At 38.4% G+C, this 23,757-nt stretch overlaps 1 protein-coding gene across 5 annotated transcripts in view; it reads left to right on the top strand.

The window, feature by feature from the left end:
- The first annotated feature begins 228 nt into the window (after positions 1 to 228).
- CTNND2 (catenin delta 2) overlaps positions 229 to 23,757 on the top strand; it is a 619,666-nt gene continuing 596,137 nt past the window's right edge. For 2 of the 5 annotated variants that reach the window (XM_065752047.1, XM_065752046.1), the window contains exon 1: positions 232 to 360. In XM_065752047.1, coding sequence (XP_065608119.1) covers positions 324 to 360 — 37 coding nt within the window. In that variant the 5' untranslated portion in view covers positions 232 to 323. Of the gene's footprint in view, positions 361 to 23,757 lie in introns of all 5 variants that reach the window. The other 3 variants (XM_065752045.1, XM_065752048.1, XM_065752051.1) reach the window with 3 other exon arrangements.

Genomic DNA, 23,757 nt, shown 5'->3' with positions numbered 1-23,757 from the left:
TCCTCTGGCCACATCCTGCGCCCGCCCGGCGCGCAGCGCTACGGCGCGGCCGCGCAGCCCGGCTCCAGCCGCAGCCCCACGCCCTTGGGGCGGTGGGAGCCGAGCGCGCCTCATCCCGGCTGCCGGCCGTCCTGAGCGCTCCGGAGCGCACACGCACGGGCGCGCCCGGGGGGGGGGGGGGAAGCCGAAGATGCTGCAGCTGGTGCCAGGCAAGGTCAGGACCTTGCGGTGAAGCCCGGGGCTGGCGCACACACCCCCTCCCCCCCCCCGCCCCTTTTCATCTTTGCCCACCGGAGTGAGGATTTGCCGCTGGGGTTTGGTGGATGCTCGGGAGGAAGCAGGCTGGAGCGGCGCCGATCGGTGAGTACCGCGGGCACCGTCATGGTGCCAGGTCCCCCGCCTCCCTCCCTCCCTCCCTCCTTTCGGCTTCTCGGTGCGGGCTCCTGCGCTGCTCCCCTCGGCGAGGCGGCCGGGAACCGCGTTTGTGCGTGCAGACGGGAGGTAACAAAGTGCCTCCTCGTTCCGTCCTCCCGCCTCTCCTCCCCCCGTCTCTTTCCTCCCTTTTTCCATACGCCGCCTATGTAGGGCACAGCGGCGGCTCCGTGCCGCCCGCCGCCCCGCGCCGATGCTCTCGTTACGGCAGTGAAGTCATGGGCCGAGGCGAGAAGGAGGAAGGCGGCCGGGCCCGGGGCTGCTCTGCGTGTCCGTGTGTTTGCGCGGCTCTGAAGGGGGGTCCTTCCTTCGAATTTCCCCCCCCCAACCCCCGAAAAATGCTGCGCTCGGGGAGGGGGTGGGGAAGGGGCTGCGGAGCGCTCGCTGATGTATTTTTAATGGCTGAAAGGAAAGATGCTCTTCTTCCCTGTACCCTTCCCTTACTCTTACGCTGGTGTGTAATGTGCTCTCATCGATCGGGCAGCGCGGAGCCGCGGCTGGGTGAAGGCTCACGGAGGAGGTGCAGCAGCACGAACAGTGTTTGTAGCACACCAATCCATTTGGCCAACGAGATCGGAGAGGAATTAGAGAACCCCGAACTGAAATCATTTGGGGAACCATGTTAAATTTCCCCTGTAGGGACTTGAAGGCACGGATACGTGGAAGATCGGAATAGAGCATCTTGTGCTCAGGCATTTTCTTTCTCACAGTTTAAGTGTTGGTGTGTGCTTTGTTCTGAGTCAGGGTGTTATGATTAACCTCCTGTGGTACAGGAAAATAGCCCAAACTTAGAGAAAAATATGTGGAAAGCAATAGGCCTCCATTAAACAGCCAGCTGTTAACTTTATTGGCCATAGCAGAATATATCCGTGCACCTAAAACCAGGTTTGCCATTTTTATTGGTAATAACACAATGATATAAAAACTTCATGTTGCGGGCTTTTTTGTAGTCTGTTCAGAAAGTGAAAATCCCAAACCGTAGTTGGTAGCCAACTGCTCTGTGGGCTGTGCCACACTCAGAGCTGCACCTTTGGGGCTGAGAGGATGCCCATGAGCCATGCAGGGTTTATGTAAGTGTGCTGTGGGCTTCTGCTCAGTCAATAGAAGGGAAATGATGTGTGTCATCCTGTATCTCAGGATGTAATCCTCCTTTCTCAAGCTTGGGAAGTTACCTGAATGGGCTGGGCTGATGTCCAGACACCTCGGCTCTTTGGTCAGTGCAGAAGTGATGTGGTGTGAGGGAAGTCGGTGCAGGTCTGTGGGGAGGGCTGCTGGGTACCCTGAGGTGGGCCTTGGGCCCACACAGTTTTGGAGGCCCTGTCAGCTGGTTGTCACCGCAGGTGTGAGGACGGACCCCAAACCAATCCACCAGAGAAGATTGCAGTAATTAAGCAGAATTCGTGCATTCTGTGGTGATCAAGCATCCCTGTAAGACCTGTATGTGAAGCTGCCCCTCTCCAGTCTGGAGATGCCTTTCCCTTTACGGAGCTGTGATGGAATATCATCAGTCTGCTTGCTGCAAAGCTGCACAGAACTTGCAATACATCATTCATATTAGTAAGAAGTTGATTAATGGCTTGGGGATGTGTTGGATGAGGTTCTTTTGAAAGCTGCAGTACAGCAACGGGAGATTGCATCTTGGTTACGTTGTTCAGAGATGTTTTTTGCAGCCTGTTATATAAGAGAGTCTTTGAAAAAAGAGGAACGGGCTGTGCTGTGTGTACATACCAAAGGAAATACCTCCTAAAGCTTCTGGTAGGAAGCAAAGTGTTTATTTCTGGATTCCAGTTGAGTGAGGGTTTGTGGGTTGTGAAAAGGATGCTTTGGGGAGGGAATTCTAGCTCCTGTGCAGAGTTCAGCCTGTCAGGTCCCTTAGCTGATGCCAAGCAGTGATAAATGGCTCATCAATGGATCTAGCTTTTGATTTTCACTGTTGGATTTTTTTTATTTTTTTATTTTATTTTGGATAATGCTCCTAAAATTATTTCATCCTCAAATAATGAACTCTGACAGACAGCTGCACAAAATAGAAATAGTATCAAGTGGAAAAAAAAAAGTGTTTGCATAATTCTTGCTTGCATAATTTACCTTTGCTGATGGATGGTATCAATTTAATGACTGCGATCTGGTGTAATGTGTTTCTCAAGACCTGTAACACCAACTTATGCTACAAAGGAAGGGATGGAGCTGCTCATTTTAAGGATTTTAAGAAACCTGTTTTTAAGTAGGTCTGTAGCTTGGCATGTAAACTGTGCAGATAAAAAAATCAGCAGAATTCATAGTTGTTAAATTTTGCACTAAATTTCAGATACATTTTCTATTTCATGGTTCAGTGTGATACGATTTTTAGAGCCTATCACTTGTGGCAATTCCTGCATATCTTTGTTAGGATTCCAGACGTACATTTCAAGTATTCCTAGAAGAAACTGCGTTCATGATTGCCAGTAAGATAAGGAAAACACATCATTGTTGCACTCTACTTAAATAAGAACCTGTGGTTTTGATTCTTATTGATTGCACTTGTAAGTCATGAAGTTTGATATTTCCAGTTACAGCTTTATTTGTCAAAAATGAAATGGATTGTTTTTCTCCTTTTGAAGGTCTCAGTGTGATCTTATAACAGGATGGATTTTGGGTGATTATTTAAGTGCACAATGTTAAATTTAGTAGTATGCTTATATACAAGATAAGTAATACATTGCAATAGAGGCAAGATTTTAAAATATAATGCATTTTTTATTAAATGATAGAACGATTCTTGAATAGGACTAAAATGCCTTTGCTTTTGAATGAGGGTTGAGTTTGCTCAAGAAAGTAGTATGTCTCCAGAAGCATTATTTTTCTGATATAGGGGAAACAGCTATTTTAAGGACAGCTATGCAATGTTGGATTTAAGAATACAGGTTACCCAGAGAGGTGGTGGATGCCCCATCCTTGGAGACATTCAAGGTCAGGTCGAACAGGCCTCTGAGCAACTTGATCTAGCTGTAGGTGTCCATGTTCATTGCAGGAGAGTTGAACCAGATGATGTTTAAGGGTCCCTTCCAACTCAAATGATTCTAATTCTCTGCTCATGCACTCCAGAACCAATGCATTTGGTTATAGCTCTTCTGTAGTTAGGCATACTTGGAAAGAAGTCTGAATGGAGCAGGACTCACTGAAGTGATTTCTTCTGTTCCCTTGGGATGTGCTAATGTGGTGTCATGAATGGGCTGTAAAAGCAGATTGTCTGACCAGATTCCCTGGCAGTATTCTGGACATTATAAACATAAAAGAAATATGTTATCTGTTATATGGACACTGATAGCTATACTAATAGATTTTTTTTTTCTCATATGAGTTGCTTGTTTTAGTGTAAAACTAAGAAACAGGGAAACATCTCATTATCTGTGACAGCAAGCATTTAATGTTTAAGTTGTTCTTGGCACGCTAACTTCTGGTGCATCCTACTGACTCTTAATCTCCCTTTTCTGCTTTACAAAATTCAGTTACGGGAATAAGCAGTAACTTCAAGACGCACGAAGTATGGAGGAATATGTGTTATCTTAATCAAAAGGGAACACTCTGTTTTGTTGAAGTGTTTTTGGGGAAAAAAAGACTTCTAATGAAACTTCGTATTTCTCAGACCTACCAGAAAACTGCATACTTTAAAAAGCCATGTATATAATGACAATGTTTGGTGTTATACTTGACTGTTTTGTTACTTAGCCATTCTCGCGCTATAACATAAAAAAACCATGATTTTCCACCTGTTTACATTCATTTTTGAGAAGCCAGAAATATGCAGAGTTGACATTGAGTACTAACATAAATTAAGAGCATCTGAAAGCCAAAGGGGCTTTATATCAAATGTTCTCTGGGGGAAGATTTTGCATTTTTTTTCTCATTCCCCACCCCTTTTTTTAGTTCTTGCCAAGTTTGCTGTTGACTTAATCACTCAAAATCTACACAGTCCAATGCTTTTGGTCAAGAAAACTTCTTTTGGAAACAGACCATAAGAAATATTGTGTGCTTAGTATAATGTTTATGTACTTTTTCAGCCACAGGTTCATTCTTTCCTAACACAGTAAATTATTGTTCAATTAAGCAACAACAAAATATCCCTTTAAGGCTGAATTTTTTCAACAGAAATGAATGAAATCAGGCATGTAGCATAAATAAGAATTTTTTATGAGATTCTTAATTGTTTTAAACACACTGGATTAGACTTGACCTGAGATAAATTAATATGTAAAAGTTAACTTCTTTTAAATTACTGAAGCGTTTGGGAATATAATGAGAAGTAAGTTTCAATGAGGTGTCTTCTGGCATTCTTCTCTTAACGTTGTACCTCTCTGTGTAGTAACCAGGTTTCATTATTCTTGAACATGCAGGTGGACTTCTCTTTCACAGAAAGTAGGTTGTCCTAATCAAGCTTGCATGCTTAAAAATAATCCTCCTTGGTGAAGGTTTGACTGCTACCTTACTTGTTTGGCATGGGGAAAGGCAAAAGCCTTTTTGTGTTCATTTTTTAGCATGAGAACTTGTATGATGTTGAATATGGAGGTGTCTGAAAACTAGACTGATCCAGAAGGCTGGGTCAGAGAGTGATTATCTAAGGAAACAATGGCTTGAATGTCTTCAGCAATGTAAATGAGTCAAAGTTAGAGAAATCCAGGCAAAGGAAGCCTGTCTGGGCAAGCCCTGTTGTTGCTGTCATGTTTGACAGTGTTTTTGGAGGAACTAAATAAGGAGAGACCTGAATGCATTTTTGAAAACATCTGTCTCATGTTTCTTACAACAGCTGAACTCCACTACAGCTTTTGAATAGGGCCTAATGGCAGCATCTCACTTCAAGATGGCTTGGTGCCTTTGAGAGAGAGATTGTGAGATCGAGAAGCTTAAGCCCCACAGAAAATGGGGGCTTGGATTCCTTAACATTGTCAGTGTTAAAATGTGTCCCCCAGATAGATCACCTGATGAGTTCTTACAAATTGAAGTCCTGGTCAGTCTATAAGCATTTTGACAAACTGACAAATATGATGAATCATTTTGTTAAGCTGAGTATTTGTTGTTCTTGCTATTCTTACTGCAAATAATATTTCTGAAGCTTGAGTTATAAGTATTATGTAGCTTTATATGTGGATTTCCACCACAGTGCAGAAGTCAGTCATCTAGCGGTGCCTGGAAAAACATAAATATGTGAAAGCGTGCCTCATCTTCGTAAGTGTCAATAATATGAAAGGCAGAATGCATTCTCAAAATGATCATTCTGAAGAAAACAATTGGAGATGCTTGACATTTAGTTTCGTTATTTCTTGTTAAACCAGTTTTATAGTATTTAAGACCAATAGAAGGATGTTGAGTAATAGAACTGAAAGCCCTGCCTAGGGATTGCTGCGTTAATTCCCACATGCCTCTCTGGTATGTTTGTGGGTTTTTTAGATGGCAAAGTTTGGCTCACTCTGGGAAAAGCAGGATCTGTGAGCTGGCAGAGACCTCATTAGGGATCGCCTAGTACACGTGCTTTTGTTTTACCAGTGGAATATAACATCTGATAATGAAATGTGTGTTAGATATATAGCATTTCCTTTTTTTCACCTAAATAAATATGTCAGTCTGATAAAGAGTTTTATAGGATCGGAAGTAAGTATTTTTATTAACAAGTCGTTCTAAGAAGGTTGGTGACTTATCGTGCCTATTTACCACTTCTGACTTCTGTTGTCTTTCACAAGAACAAGTACAGTATCTGCACAAAGCCTCAAGGGTCTTGGTGGTCTCTGACTTCAATCTCTTCAAAGAATGATGGGCAGGTTGAACTTACTCCTTCATTAGACATGCATGTTTCCAATTAAGTTTAGAATTGCAGATTAATAAAACTGACATTAGAAACTGTTGTGATATGAAGGAATCTTTCATATGAATTCAGGATTGAATGGAAGCCATCATGTATTTGAAAATTTGAAAAGCTTCATGCATCATTCTATAATGCAACTGTTTAATTCACTGAGGTAAATAAGAATTTAAAATGTGACATTACATTTTGTGCATTAAAAACAAATACTGAGGCATGCATTTCTGGTCAAATTAGCTAAGTTCATTAGCCTCTGTGTGCTTCCACTGGGATACTACACACTTAATTCTCAGTGCTGACTGTCATAATGAGCTATCAAAGGATGGATAATACTCCTCATTTCAAAAAGAAATAAAAAGTTCCTTATATTCTACGTCACCTCATATAACCTAGCAGCAGTCATGTTCAGTGGATGAAATGTGAAAATATGTTATAAAACAATTTGGCTTCTTTGCCTCTCTGGGGTGGAATTTTGAGCAACTGTCCTGTCCTCTCTGTAAATACCTTTTAATTAGAAGTAGGCTTCTAATCAGCTTTATAATTCTTACTTTTCTGTCTGTCTGGGAGATACATTACGTGTATAAGTTTCTCTGCCTCCTTTTTTCCTACTCTGTTTGAAAGTACATGGTATCTTTTTTTGGTAGCGAAGAATAATTATTTCTTTTAGCTCATATATATTAGTATAAAAAAGTTAAATGGAGCAGAAAAGACACCTGGCTTTGAGTGTTAAAAAGAAAATTCTATACTTTATTCATGTTTCATACCTTCGCTTTAGTTCAGAATGGATAAAGCTTTGCATAGTTAAATTAGGGAATTTTGTTTAGAGTAAGATTTTATTTTTATTATAAATCATATAAATTATATTTTATTATATATTTGTATATCATAATATAAATATAGTATGTCATATATTATATTTTTATCATATTAATATATATTTTATATATAATAGGTGAAGCATTAGTGTTTGAGCAATATATTATATCTAATACTTAATGCCAGCTAAGTACGAGATAATCTTGACTTACATTGAGAACTTTGAGCTGTCTTGGACTTTTGAGACCTAGCATCTCTGACCTCCTGAAATATGTTGATGTCATTGATAACAGTACAGTACAAAGTCATTTCAGAGAACCTGATCTTCCCATTTGTGTGTGTATACCTACCTCTGTTTTTGCAGGTGCTGTTTACTATGTAGTATCAGGGTGCAGACACCTGAAGGCAGGTTCTGGTTTGTCTCAGCAGAAGGTCACTACAAGCAGAGCCTTGTCACAGCTGGCTTGCAAGAAGAAGGGCTTTTCTCTACAGTGTTGCTCTGGAGTCTTCAGGCTGCCATGGCTGATGAATTGCTCTTTGAGGATCCCTCAGCATGGTCTCCATTCTGAAAAGAAAACATCCAGCAAGGAGCTGCTTTGCTTTTGATTAGTGGTGATGACAGTATTTCAGGTTCCCAAATGACAGATTGTTGGTGATCTATTGACAGAGCAGACTGGGAGCGGTGATGTTTGTCAAGGAGCCAAAGATTCTCGGCACTATAAATCGCTTTTGCATTTTTTACTGTGTCACAAAAGAGGGTGGGGACTGGGAAAGAGGCTGAAAGTCAGGATAAGCTGTACTGTCAGCAAAATAAAAAGATGCTGATTCAATACTTCAACACAGGTAGTTGAGACAATTTGATTTTCTAATAAATATAAGAAATAGGGCAGGGGTGACAGGAGACCAGTGTGGATGAGCAAGGAGCTCATGCATTAACTTGAAGGGAAGAGAAAGGTCTATGAAATATGGAAAAAGGGTATGACCACTTGGGAAGAATATAGGAATGTTGTCAGGGCCTGCAGGGATGTGACGAGGAAGGCCAAAGTCAACCAGGAATTGGGACTGGCAAAGGAGATAAAGGATAAAAAGAAAAACTTTTTTTTTGCAGTTGTTGGCAGAGGTGATTGCTGAACCGCTCTCTATCATCTTTGGGAGATCTTGGAGAACGGGAGGGGTGCCTGAAGACTGGAGGATAGTTAGTGTCACTCTGATCTTCAAAAAGGGCAAGAACGATCCAGGTAACTACAGGCCAGTCAGAATCACAGAATTGTAGGGGTTGGAAGGGACATCTAGTCCAACTCCATTACCAAAGAAGGCTCCCTAGCCCAGGTTGCACAGGTAGGTATCCAAGCAGGTATTGAACGTCTCCTGAGAAGGAGACTTCACAACCTCTCTGGGCAGCCTGTGCCAGTGCTCCATCACCCTTACTGGATTCTTAAAATATTTAAATATCCATATTTATCATATTTTTAAAATAAATCTTTATTTAAATATGGTCTTTTTGTTTTTCCTTTTCAGCTTAATTACTAGAGAATATTGGCAGGCAGCCATAAAATGGTTCTTTTGTCACATGGGTTTATTCAGGTGTGTAATCTGTATTGTTGTGCAATATATTTTTTACTTCTCAAATGATAATGAAAAAGCTGGGTTGCCAAGATAAATAGGAAAAGTACAAATAGGAAAAGTGAAGCTGTCCCTATAACTGAAGTCAGGGGGAGAATGGGAAGGAATAGTGATTGGTCTTCAGATTAAAGAGTATGGATCTATGTCAAACTGTTGATCCCCTTTTCTGAAATGCATTAGTCTTACAGTATGGACTGTAAGGACCTAGGTGAATCCTTACTATAGACTCTTGAGCTATTTCTTTGGAGAAACATGTGTTGATTCTTCCTTTGTGCATGTTCAAAGAGAGTTTATATTCTTCTGGGTTTGATTCTTTCATACTTGCCTACCTAACCAGCAAAAACAGCAAAAAAAGTTGGTTAGGATGCTGTCACTCTGTAAAGAAGCTGCATTGTTGTTGACACTGAAAATAGGATTAATGAGTTTGTTTCACGTTTTAATTATGTGATTTCATATTCTGATACGAAATAAGCTGTTGGACTTCAGGTTCAACTTTCTTCTGTTCATGTGAAGATAAGAATACAAGCTTTGAATACTGAGAATATGTTTGAATACTGAACACTCTTACTGAATGCATATTAATGTGGGCTATTGCTTTTTGAATAAAGCTTTCAGAAAAAAAAGAGAGAACTTGACCTTTGGATTTCCATCTTCTCACTAGGAAATGTGGTAGCCATCTGAAACTCAGGCTACTAAGACTTTTTTGTCTATGTAGAACATTAATTCAGCCATTAATTGGGAGATGTTTTTAAAAACATCTCTGCTTCTTTGGTGATTAGTTTAAATTCGATTGGTTTTGTTACCCTTTTCACAGTGTGTTGTGTGAAATTCACAGAGCAAGATCAAAGTTCTAAAAATTATTAAGCTGGATCTTACTTTCTAGAAATCAGAGAAACCTGTGTCATATGACTAAAAAGTTAATACATAACTAAAATAAAAGTTTTTTTTTTCTGAATCAGGATGTTTTCTGAATTGAAGTTTTTAGAAATCTTCATTAATATTATCAGCTTGCACTCAAGTCAAGTAGCACGAAAAGGTTATAAGTAAGTTTTTAATAAGACAGCATCCGTTTTCATTATCTGAGTGAGAACCACAGACCTTCCTGTGGTTGCTTTCAGAGAATTAAGGTAGCTTTTGGATTTTATATGGGTGAAGCTGTTTAATTTTTTCTGAAGCAAAACTATTAGTTTTCCTACAGTGTAACAACTAAACAAGGTTAGAATGTTAACAATTTTGACACAACTAAGTTAAGTGGATGGAATAGGAGGTAGGCAAAAGAATAAAATCACATTTCATGACCTAGATCAAGGTGATGGAATATACGTAAAGGTAAAAATATGTACATAGAATTATAGTATGGGCTCTCAGTGACTGCTCCAATTCAGAAGGGAAATCAACCTCAGCAGTAATGGGTGGTACCTAAAGCATTTCACACTGCCTGTGTAATACATCAAGATCCTTACCTGTTGAAATAGCATGAGTTGAGACTTTATTTTTTGTTTTGGATCAGTGAAAGTAGGCAATATCAGTGCGATAAATCCTCTACTACCTCAATGGAATTTGACAATAGTGAAAATAATTTTAGTTCTCTATTCTTTTCCCTTCAGTGTGCAATTTACAGTAGTTTATGTGGAAGGGTTAGGGAGTTGTGATTTATTTTTCAATACCAGGTTCTAGATATAAGGTATATTTCTGAATCATAGCTATATATCTGCATTTCACAAGAATTGTCAGAGAGAAGAAAGCCAGCACAAAGCCTTTTATTCTATGCACATGAATCCCTTTACAGAGCTGCTTCTTCTTCAAAAAAAAAAAAAAAAAGTGGCTTAAACAATGCTTCTGATGTTTTAATCTTTTTTTCATATATATGTGGAGGAGAAAAGCAAAAAGGGACTTGTAATTTAAGGTCTGAGTATTTCTATGTCCAAAACTTTTGAGGTTTGAATATTTTTATGTTTTTATTTTTCTAGAGAATTTTTAGTAAAACTTAAATAAGACATTCAGATATTACCTGAAGCATAAGAAACATATAGAGCAGTACAACCTTTCTCAACTTTTTATTTCTGAAGTTCTTTTTTTTTTCAGACTTCCTCTTCTGTGAGATTTTTTTATGGTTGTCTTGAAACACTCATTAATGGCTTAAATAGAATATTATGGAAGATCTCCTTGCCTTCTTTGTATTTTAAACATCTGTGATCTCATGTGCTCTCTGATAGGGCGTGAGCTCTTTCACTTGTTCACAAATGTATGTTAAGAGTTCCTCACACTGCTTAACAGAAGTAAGGTTTATAGCTGAAATGCAACAGATATTGCTATGGGCCTGAGGCACCTTCCTTCAGATGTAGGCTAGCTTGTGGAAGAAACCCAAGAAAATTCCTTCAGTTACTGTGTTTGGAGCGCTTGTTTCAAACTTATCTTTTCCTTAACTATTCTGATATGGAACCAAAGTTTTCAAAGTTTGAGTGGAAGTGTATGTACTCATCACTACTAATTCTGTTATGAAAGTGGACCTGAGATAAGCATAAGATACAAAAGGAGCTTATAGCTAGTTGTGACTATCCCAACATTTCACACCTTGAGCTACTGTGAACTCAACACCTCTGAATTAATCCCAGACTTTTTATAATCCATAACAAACACAAGAACCTAAGTCAGAAAGATTCAGCATTATCTTTGTACGCAGAGTCGCACGTGACCTATTTCTTTCCAGCATTCTTGAAAAATCATGAGCTGTAGATTCATTGATGGTTCCATATATAAAGAACATATGCAAGAATGGATGAAGTAACAGACTGCAATGCTAATTTGTCAATCATCTAAGCAATCAAACATAGTAGTGGCTTTTTACTTTGAACTGTATCAGTGTTTTGACAGCTGAATTTAGAACACAACCCTGTTGAACAGGTGCTGTCTAAAACATTCTCACAGATGGTCCTACGCTGAAAAGTTCAAAAACCCAGCTAATGCAACTGTTGAAGGGAAAACATGCATAAAGGTGTTGGAAGCAGATCAGGTACAAGCATGAAAACAGGATCTTGGTTTCTTATGTACTCTGTTTCTTAGAACATGCAGCTCTTTCAGAGTTGTTTCTTGTTATACTGCTATCAGTGCATGGATAGCATAAAACTTTTGCTTGACTTCATATGTACATTTTTACAAGTAGGTAATAGGTTTTATCTCATCCAAGAGGCTTTTTATTTTGAAACAGAACATGTCATTAGTCAGCCCTCTGCATTCATCCTTGAAAAAAAAAAAAAAGCAGAGAAGAAAAAGGTGAACTGTATTACTGTACTGATGTTTTTTCATGAGATGTTAAAAAAAACAACAAAAAAAAAACTTGCTTTAATAAAGAATAATGAAGCTGTACAAGGCATCAGTGAATACTCTGATGCCAGTCCCTTACTGTAATGCTGCATTAATGCAGAGTGTAAAAGGACTAGCATTAAACTTGTTTGTGAGCAAGAATCTGTTGCTGTTGCTTCATCATGTATTGAGAGAGAATTGGAGAGAGCTTCTAGCTGAGCCTTGCCTTGTTACTAGTATTAATTTCCTCCCAATTCTCCAAAAAGAAGCAAACAGTCTTGGTTACAGAAGGAAGATTAGGGCCAAACATTTGAGTTTCCCATAGCCTTAGGCTATTTTCCTCAAATAGAGGCCAAGCTGATGTAGAGGTAATTAAAGATTCCTTTACTAAAATAGTTGGTGTAGGTAAGCCTTGTAATACTTGGACGATCTCCAAGCTTTGTTACTTTTGCTTTTGCAAAGCATTAAATGCTATTCTGATGTTTTGTTTTAAAAATACCATCAAGGCTTTAAAATATCCTGGTAGCAATCTTTTCTGAGATAATTTTTTGTCAGTATCCATTTTGTAAGGTAAGATAGTAGATTACCCTAAAGTTACTATGATCTAACTCAGAGGATCAGAAGGTAACCACAGACTTATTTTTCCCCTTCATTAGAGTATGTTACTCAGAAGAAGAAACTCAGGCCAGTATCAGCTTCAGTAGGGATCTGAGGAATATGCTTAAGCTGTGCCCCTGCAACAGTAACACGCAGAAATAAAATGGAAAAATAACGGGAGTGGGAGGAGAAAAATATTTCAAGGTTAGCATAGTTACTAAAAACAACTGTTTCTCCAACAAGAAACTACACGTTTTTTTCTGAATCAGTGTCAGAATGTAATATAAAAAAGAATAAATGCAGTTGGTTTATTTGGTAGCAGCTGCCTTTATCATTTCAGGTATTTACAATTCAGGTATTTAAAAACATCTTGACAAGTATGGATTATGACTTTGGCAAGAACATATAATGCTGCTTTTAATGTGTCCAGTAGATGATATTTTTCTGGAATAACCTAGATAATAATGTAATATACAGTCAAAAATCTATTTGATGCAATATTCATTTTGAAAAATAAAACTCAGTAGACTTATTAATTCAATGAAAAAATGAGTTCTGACTTTGTAGCTGATGCTGTTTTGTTTTAAAAGAAAAATACCAAACAACAATAAAAACAACAATACATTAATTTTTTTATTTTGTATTTAATAGCTCTGATCTATTGGTATACTTGTGGTCAGCCTTGAAAGTATGGCCTTTGTAAAAGTTCTGAGTTTTAGAACATTTGCCCTTTTAGTGATTCTAAATAACTCTATACTAATTGCATGCATTTAGGATGATTACTCCTCATGCTCTTATGTTTTATACATTTCTATTTTGTAGACTGCTCAAGGCATGTATTTTTTTTTTCCTATCCATTATTCCTCTAGTTTTTCAGGTTGCAGTCTGCAAAGTGTGAGGTTAATAAACTGCATACATGATAAAAGGGTAATACAGTGTGAATGACAATATTTCCTAAAGACATAATCTGAAAAGAAATTTCAGTTCAAAACTTTCAGTTTCTAGGAAATGAAATTGGCTTACTGGAAGGATATTGCAGATTATGTTATCTCCTTAATTCATGATAGAGATACTAATTACTTTAAGTCCTCAGAAGGTGGATGGACTTCAATTCTTTTTTATTGCTTTTTGCTTTCTTTCTTCCAGAAGACTGTTCCGCAGCTGGGTACCCTTCCTTGACGTCACTCAATCTCTTGTTCTCATAAGTTCCACTTCAGGATTCATTAGTTGTATTTGCAGTTTAAAAATTACTTGGTTTTTATTATTCCTTTTGCTGAGTTGGGCTTAGGCTGTTCTCAGTAACTGAGAACCTGAGCTCACTCATCATGCCTGTAGCATGTAGAAATTCTTTGGCATTGCATTATTGGTCTGAGACTATGAAGCTACCTCTGGAGGACTCTGGGAGGACTTCAACAGAGTCCATGCTAGAAAAAAGAAAACACTGCAAGAATGTACTTGATCAAATGCTAATAAAACAGCTGTTTTGTGCTTCAGAATTAGCTTGTAGGCGACAGTGTATTTCTCCAGAAGCAATCAGTATCTATGCATCTCATAATTGTATCTGACCCTCACCTTCATTTAATTTTCTACTTTTGTATTAGTCGTAGGAGATTAAAGTCTCTTACAATTATCTTTGAAAGGTCGTGGAGATGAGAGGGGTTCCTGAGGACTTGAGGAAAACAAACATCACTCTGTTCTCCAAGAAAAAGGCCAGAGGAAAGATCTGGAGAGCTACAGACCAGCCAGTCTCGTGTCAGTCTCTGGGAAGGTGAAGGAGCACATCTTTCCATAAATAATTTCCAAACATATGAAGGACAAAGAAGGTGACTGGAAGCAGTCAGCATTGGTTTTTGAAACAGATAACATGCTTGACCAAACTGATATCCTTAAACACTGAGAAGACTGGTGGATAAAAGGAAGGAACTGACTGTTATTAATCTCAGCTTTAGTAGGGCTTTTGACAGCACCACGTCATTATATTAGATGAGCTCTTGAAGTGTGGGTTAGATAAATAGATGGTAACATGGACTGAATACTGGTTGGTCTCAGAGTTATGATCAGCAATGTGAAATCCAGCAGGAGGCCAGCTGCTAATGATGTGTGTCAGAGTTGATAGTGGATCCTGTATTGCCTAAAATTGTTGTTAGTGATCGAGGCTGTGGGACATAGAGATACTATCAGCAAGTTTGCACATGATACAGAACTGGAAGAAGTGACTTACATTCCAGAGGACTGTGCTGCCATTCCGAGAGATGTTGACAGGAGGGAGAGATGGGCTGACAGGAACATCATGAAGTTTAAGCAAAGGCAAAATGTCAAGCTCTGCACCTGGTTGGGAGTAACATCTTGTATCAATACATGCTGGCTGCCACCTGGCTGGGAAGCAGCTTTGGTAAAGAAGAGCAACAGCCTCCTGGTCGTTATTAGGAAAATTATCACCAGAATGTGGAGGGAGGTGGTTCTTCCCTTCTACTTAGCTTTGGTAAGGCTGCTTGTGGGGAGCTGTGCCTAATTCTGTTGAATATTTAAATAATTTGTAAGTCTTCTTTGTCTTCTGGCAAAGCAAAAATCAGATTTTAGTGTACTATTACGTCTGTTTAACTGTTTCTTAATTTCAGATGAGGAACAGGGCTTTAAACTGAGAGCAGAAGCTGTTTGGGATAAGGGAAGGAAGAGGGGCATGGGTGTCCTGTGTGTGGTCCTGATGACGTTTGATTTTAATGTAGCAGGTAACTCATTTCTCTAAAAACTTGAGTCCATGTGTGATCTTCAGATTCAACCCCGAATGTGTTAATCATCTCAAGGATGTCAGTTGTTTACTATGGCTTGTCCTGCATGCCGGATAGATTTCTTTGCAGGCAGATGGCAAATTAATGTTCTGATGCTACCTGAGAACTTGGATGTAGCAGTTTTTTGAAGGAACTCAAAGCTTTATATACCTGTGGTAGAGATGTCCAGGCAGCATCATTCAGCCTTACTTAAGACCAGCTTTTCTACGTTCAGTAATTAGTTTCCTGAAATTCAAAATTTGCAGTAGCTAGAGCTGGATCCCTGAGGAGGCATTATCAATATATTCCAAGAGTCTCACTACAGTTTTCTCTGAAGAAGATGCTCTATGATTTTATTAGTGATTGGTCTTCATTTGATTTCACTAGTCACTGACAGGGCAGGCTGACTTGAATAAAATGATAGGTATGTCTTAGATTACTCTGGCAGTGGAACCAGAGAAGTACATTCCGTGCTGACTTTTTTTCTGTTGCTGCTGGGATACCCTTGGCACTCTAATCCATGTGGTTGTAATTTGCTTTTCTAACCAAAGCAAGAAGGGAGATTTGCAGCATAGTATCAGCAGTCTCTGTGTTAGAAAGCTTTAGATTAATGGCTTGCAGTTTCAAACTATTCTAAAAATAAACACTTCACAGTTGGAAATTACATTTTTATGGTATCATTGATGACAGGAAATGCCTCTTATTATTCAGATTATTAAATGCATTTTCCTTTTTTCTTATTCATAATGAAGTATCTTAAATGAGTTATTGTTTTCTGCTTTGTTTTGAGGCAGTTGTTCAAAATCACATAGCTGCTTGGAAGATCCTGTGTTTTCAGGCTTGTAGGCTGATTATAACAAAAAATCAGAAAATTAGAAAATTAATGCTAAATGTTTGAGAGTGTTTGTCTTGGGCCTAGGGAGCATGATCCAACGAGATCCAAACACATAGTTCAATGTCGTGTATTATAGCATCTGGGGACTGCCAAGTCACAGCCTGAACCACTGATTGAGCACCTGGAGGAAAGACCTGGTCAGCCCTGGGAGCACGAGTGAAAGCAGTTCACCTGTGTGACCAGAATGGATGGAGCTAGGCTTCACCTCTCTTAGACCTCATTTAAGGGGTGACTGCCTCTGAGGAAGGATTTCTGGTTGGAGATCCCTCCTTAGGAGTATTTCCCTGCCAGCCTAGATTCTCAGAAGTAAGTGAACATTCATTTTTCTTCCTCTTCTAACATCTCCTTGTTTCCCCTGGTCCCTTTGCTTTTACATATAAGAAGTTGCATTCTAGCTCCAGCTTGATCAAGAAGTTAGGGGAGATTAAGTTGTGGGGTAAAAGGACTTTGTTTTGTATTTGGTATGGATAGGCTTTAGGGGAAGCAAGGGGGGGAGCAAAACAGAACGGATGATGGCAGATCAAATGGTTATTACTTCTTTTATTCAGAGCATAAATCAAATTTAAATTCTGTTTTATAAGAAATAAAAGGCATAAAAAATGAAATCTGTGTGGTGGCAGAGGTTTGGGCTATTGTTTGAGCATTGCATTGATGGGTGATGTATTATTTTGCTAACTGTCTTTGGCTTTGCTTTTTTTCCTTATAAACTAAGAGGAACTGTGGAGTATTAGAAAATTTTATTATGTGATGGAAACTGGGTTCTCTGATATCCAGAAGAGGAGTATTATTATTGGTATATTGTTTCTAGTTGTTTTTCCTATCAATAGACCCAACAATCCTGGACTAATTGAGTGGGACAAGCAGATTGATCACAGGGTAAAACGGAGATGTACCTGTAATGGTTTGTATTTGCAGTCTGGAATTAACCTTTTCATATCAATCTGTATTGGTTTCACACTGTAGTTTTGGATCTTAAGCTCTCTCAAGCTGTTTTGAAAGTTATCCATTTCTTCTGAACTGTTCTTCTGTGGGAGCAAAACCTCTAGAGAGTGCCAAAAATCTGCTTTTGGGTTAAGGAAACTGTTAGGTCTTCTCTCATTGGTGTCAAAAGTGCGCATTTGAATGTTAAGGTTCAGTTCCTGACAGGTCTTCCTGTTCTCAGTAATTCAGATGTCTTAAATATGACTTCTTCAATTTTGGTTCTGAAGTCTTTCTACTCAGTGGTAAGTCACTTTTGAGTGTGTGTCTCTTTTTCTTTTGATACTAGGCACTATTTCTATGACTGACAGGTCTGGTTTTGGATTTTTTAAAACATTTAATCTTATTAATAACTTCTCCAAAGGGTGAGAATGCACCATGTTTCTAAAGTCACACAGAGCATACATTAAGATAAATACAGTTTCTTTTACCAAGGCTTGGTGTGACAGCTGAGGCTAGATGACTGCAAGTTACCAATTCCTTTTAATCTTGCACAAGACTGTGTCGTTTGTTGCCAAGTTAGTAAAAACGTCTCAGGTAGCTTTAACACACTAGACTATTAAGCAGTGTTACTGCCAATCAGCTGCAGCTAGTGGTAAAGAGGGCACCAACAGAAGCGTAGCTTTTTAGAAGGCTACAAACTGTTCATGCTGCACCTTGTTGGGGCTGAAATTTGCATTTTTCTTGCTTCCTGCCTTAGATGCACACCAAAAATATCTGGATGTGTTCACATATTTGTAGTTTGAAATGTTCCTAGGAATTCTACCCAACTGCAGCTTTTTGCACAGCTTCACCAGGCTTGAAGCAGTTGTAAGCAGTAATGATGTGCATTTAAATGTAAAACTGTGAATGGGAGCTATTAAGTAACGGCCTGAGCCAGTGATTGAGCACCTGGTGGAGGGGTGTGACCAGCCCTGAGAACACAGGTGCAAGCAGTTTACCTATGTGACTGCAAGGGGTATGCACCTCTCTAACCTCACTTAAAGGCTGGCAGTTGAGAAGGAAGCGTCTCTCCTTGAAGATCACTTCTTTTTGAAGTTTTCAGCGAGTCCAGATCCTCAGAAAGGGGTAGGCAATTCCTTCTTCGTTGCTGTACTGTTACTTTTCTAGGGTGACCCAAACAGTGGTCAGAAGCAATTATATCTGCTGCCTATAATTACAGATAGTATATCGAAGATGGAATCATCATAAATTTGCAAAGAAGATTTTTAAGGGTTCTGTAGGTATTTGGAAGCTTCTGCTGTGAGATATGGCTGTTTAGAGGATGTAATATGTGACTCACTGTCCTGTGTCGAGGTATAGAGAATCTTTGTGTTCCCATCACTGTAACCAAATCCTGTTTGTATTTACTCTCAAAATCCTGTTGACATCAGTTGGACATAGAAACCATTGAGATTTGTCTCAAACTGTACAATCTCCTAGTGAATTTGTTAGTTCATAAGTATTAACAGAGTGTTTATAGTGGTTCATGATCCAAATTCTTGTTTAGTCTTGTCATGTTTTTTATTTATTTTTTTGTAATCAGTATTTCACATCATAACATCATGTAGTGCACAGGGGGTTAAAGAGTTAATGCTCCAGTTCTGTGTATCATCAGTAGTTCTGGGAATACTTGTCTCAGAAAAGAACTGCTACATACCCCAGAGGACTTTGCTTTACTTTTCATTTTTCTGTTTTCTGTTCAGAGGGAAAGGCTGTTGGCAAGTCATGAGATCCTTCTTTTTTTCCCTTTTGGACCAACCCAGCAGCATGTGTTTTCCTAGCTATACCTTCAGTATTAGAGTGAGGCCTTCTATTTCCAGATACTCTATCTCTCATTTTATTTGATTTTTTAGTTTCAGTTCAAATTATATTAGATTGTGTTATTTTGCACTCTGATATCTTATTTAGTAAATTAGCTTTCCTCCTCAGATCATTGTTGCTGTTCTGCTTTAGGCCCATCTCCCCATCCTTTCCCTTTTTACCTTTCCCTTTTTCTGGGGAGTGGGTCCCTCACCCTATTCGTCATGGAACCAGGCCGAGGTGGCCTGTAAACTATTTACAAGCCTACAGATATTATACTGTGTATAAAGTAATTACATTACCCATTAAAGAGGACTTGAACATTACAAAAGTAACTGTCTGAGGGTTAGAAAAATGACAACTCCCATACTAAAAGAAAAAAGAAGTCAGCGTGATCTTGGTAATGCTCATTTTGAATAGAATGCTGAGGAAATATTGTGAAAATGGCAAAAACAACTGGATTTAAGGATCCTTACCCTTTAGCGCAATCAGCTGAGATGCTGCAAGTGAAGTGAAAAGGGATCTTAAAGCTTTGAGTGACTTATAATCTAGAGAACACCTGGGGAAGATGAAGCTTAAGCTGTCTTATTTTGCCAGAGAGTAAATTGATTGCAGTTGGCTACTATATCACTGGGAAGTGACTTCTGATGGAGGATTTCTTAATTCTGTAGCAAATAAATCAATGAAATTTGGAGGTGGTGACTAAAATTAAACAGTCTGATTTCAGGAATAGGTTTAGACTTTCCATACTGATTGTTGTTCATCATAGAAATATAATGCTGAAATGACAGTATTTTTAATACATTTACTTGAGGGCCGTATATTTATGCATATAGTCAGATTTGTAAGCTATTCTGTTTAGGTATAAGATTAGGTATTTTGTGGTGTTATATCTATGAATTCCTTACTGAACTGATGCACTTCAGGAGTTAATGTTTTGATCTCAATTGCTCACCAGTGTTCTTTAGTGTACCTAAAAGTATTTATTTTATTAAAGCTGTTATCACTTCCTTAGGTATTTTGATATTTGCCAATACCTGAATGTCCAAATACTTAAAAGGATGTGTTCGCTTAGTTTCTTAACAAGATTTAAGCTCTTTTCATGCATTGATAAGGTATAGACATGGCTAACTGTGCAGGACACAGGTTTTGAACAACCTTATTTTGAGATGATGTGGGGTTTTGCAATTTAAGAGTAAGAGTGTCTGTTCTGCAACTATAAGAGCTTATCTAACTGGTACCTTTGACGCTTAATATAGGGAAACTTAATTAAATAATTTTAAGCATTTTAAGCACGTTGCAAAAGTGTTTTAAAGGTTGAGGGAGAGAATGAGAGGTAATGGATTGGTATTTCTAGTTCTTTAAATTCACTATATATAAAAATCAGGCAATGTTCTACACTTGCAGTGAAAACTATACACTGCTTATAAAAAGTCCAGCTATCAGGAGTTAGTGAGCTTTTGATTTTGTAACAACCTGGTGAGACTCTGGGAAGTTAGGCTTCCATCATTGGGTTTTAAGGCTTCACCTTTTCAAGCCTTGATGTGTCTCATATAATATACTGCTGAATTTTTACTTCCTCAGTATAGACAATGATATTTAGGGGGATTGATATGAATTTTGATCTATTAGTCTTAGCAGGCTTGAACAGTGGACCCATGTGATCCTAATGAGATTTAACAAGGACATCTGCAAGGTGCTACACTTGGATCAAGGCTGTTCCAGATCCAAGTACTGACTGGGAGAAGAACTCATTGAGAGCAGTAGTCCTGTGGGAAAGGACTTAGTGCTGGTGTATGAAAAGCTGTCCATAAGCTAGCAGTGTGCTCTTGCAGCCTGAAGAGCTGGCTATATCCTGATCTTCATCAAAAGCAGGGTGGCAGCAGAGAGGTGAAGGTGATGATTGTTCCCTTCTACTCTGCCCTTTTGATATCCCACCTGGGGTACTGTGTCCAGGCCTGGGGCTCCCAGTATGAGAGGGATGCTGGTGTTAAATCTTTATATCTTGGCACTTTACTCCAGGTGGTGCTGATTAGTAGGAAGTTTTTTTTAGTCTACCTCCTAGTCCATTTCCCAGTGTTCTTATCTGGCTGTGATGCTTGTGATTTTATTTTAATCAAGAGTTTGTCTGGTTTTTGTTTTGTACAGAAGTAGATACTTAAACACCTGGTACAGCTATTGCATAACTGCATCATGGTGTTATATCTGTGTATGAAGTAGAACAAAACTCTGTAAAAACAAGATTTAGGTTGACATTGAGATTCAAATTGCATGAATTGAGTTATAGGAGCAGTGAACACCTGTTTATGCTTAGTCTTTCTAAAACATCATAGGTTGCTTGTTTTATGTATAATACTACTTGGTACAAAAGTCAGTTATTTTGTTAGTGACATGACAGTAAGATGTTTATGGAATTATGAAATGTGTATACTGTGTTAAGTGTCTCCTCACACTTGAGACATTTTAGTTGTACTACGTTCCTACGAATGTTTCCTTTTGGTGAGCTACCTTCTTGTGGTTTACTTTAGTAAATATCTTGCTGAAGGGAACACTTGTGGGGAATTTAGTAAGAGCTCAGTAGTTAGAAATGCTTCTTGCGAAATTGCAGTATCTGCATTGAATAATGGAGCTTTCAAAAAAATTATTTTTGTAGCTTGTAATGCTTTTTGGTTTTTCTCCCTTAAATAGGGGAGTTATATGGACACTTTGAGTACCTCTGTCCAGTTTATTCCAGATCTGCATACATTAGCACTTTAAATTTGTTTTCCCAAAACATAGTAGCAATTACTGACTTTGACTCTGAATAGTAATGATCAATATAACCTGAATACCTTTAGATGATACAAAAAAAACATGCTGTAAGATGATGTGGTTTAGAAGAAGGGATGATTCTCCTAATAGAATAATGACAAAAGATATTATTTTCTGTGGTTTGTGATCATTTACACTTTTACAATTAATCAGATAAAAATGAAGCTTCAATACTTTTCCCTCAGTTGTATGTGACACAGCTCTTCAGTGAACAAGGAGTTCAGAAATAGAATATCTCATAACTGAGAGAGAAATGCATGTACAAATAGAAGATGGTTCTTATTTTATACCTTTTTAATAGCTGCGTAGTTCAATGATATGTGGGTAATTAGAAGCCTATATTAAAGGCTGTACTGCTGCTGAGGTTTTAAATAGTACACTTAGCTATTTATCAGCAGAATAAATGTCTGAGAGTCATTTTTTCCCTCTGGACTTTTTCTTCCATGTTATAAACAGAATTCTGGTGCTTGAGTGCTCCACATTTGCATGGAGAGATGTGTCATTGCCTTCTGTTGCATTACAGATAGTCAGGTAATTTTTTCATATATTTTTTTTTTTTAATGAGAAGCCAACATGGTCCTGTAATCACTCCATTTGGAGAGGCAAGCTCTTGGCCTCTTAAAACGGGTTCTTTATTTGCAGATGTTTTTTGTATTGTAGTATTTATACACCAAATGTATTTTTTGTAGAATTCAGAAGAAACTGTGACTGTGGTTTCCTTTGGAGAAGAGTGAAATCTCAAAGTCCAGAAGTAATTTCCATAGTCTTCTGAAGGGCTCAGTACTGGCAGACCTACTATTTGAGAAGACAAACTCTTCTCTGTTGCCTCTTGCTCTGGTCTTTGAGTAAAGCATCAAAGTTTCCCTCCTCAGTAGTGACTAATTGAAATAAAATTAATTAAAATAAAGCTTTTAAACAGTGTTGCATTCCAGGGCCAGGAGAGATGTGGAATTTTTGCTGCTCTTGGGCTGTATGGTCTGGCAGAGCTGTATACTCTGAGATGTGCAGGGACCAGCTTTGCACTGCAGACTGGGTCTAGAGCTGTCATTCTGGAGGGGGAGCCTCTGTGTTGAAGATAAGGATTTCAGAAAGGGAGACTGAAGATGCTTTCTTGATTTATACAAATCATGCTTGAAAGAGCAATTGCAATGTCAGGTGAAATAAATAGCATTATATAAGGGGTCTTGAAACATCCCCAAGCTGAAGTAATCAGGACAAGATTCAGTCCAGTTTGCTGACAGGCTGCCTTCTGCATCCTTCCTTATGGTAAATCTACTAAAATTAATGGGTAGGTGGTGAATTTAGTGGTTAAATGCTATGGTACATTTAGTGAAATAGTATTCTTAACAATTTTAACAAATAAAATATGCATATTTCAAAAATACCCTCATAAAAGTCTGAGATGGTAATTTTAGCTAAATTTGTTTATTTTGTAACTATGCAAAACTGTTATTGCCTTCAAAATAATTAATACATCCTTGGTGTCCAAAGGCACCTATTTGAAAATAGGTGATTACTGTGTGCTGTTGCAGCCATCAGATGTCTTTTTTTTTTTATGTTAAAACTACCTCTTGTTTAAGTGGATTAAGAATTGGTAAAATAATTCACAGAAAAGCTATAGAAATGTTCAAGAGGGAAACAGAAGATTAAAAACAAATTCAAGGATGTTAAATGTTAGAAATATTAGGATGTTAGAACTTGTTTTCACGTACAGAATCTTGCACAGATATGTTTTCTTCTGTGCATGGATAGCCATTGACTTAAGGGGTAAGCTAAGACAGAAGGAATGAGATCTGCAAGTAGTAGAGTCTTTCACTTAACAAAAAAATAACTGCCATCCAGATGTTATAAACATGTTCATTGTCATTTTTTTTAACTTGGTTTTGCTGCGGATAATTAGGAGATTCATCTCTTGCTTA

The sequence above is a fragment of the Cyrtonyx montezumae genome, unplaced genomic scaffold (assembly GCF_038088225.1).
Source record: "Cyrtonyx montezumae isolate F1298 unplaced genomic scaffold, pur_monq_1.0 scaffold_8, whole genome shotgun sequence".
Lineage (NCBI taxonomy): Eukaryota > Metazoa > Chordata > Aves > Galliformes > Odontophoridae > Cyrtonyx > Cyrtonyx montezumae.
Note: the sequence above shows the minus strand (reverse complement) of the source record. Positions and strands in the feature narration are given on the sequence as shown.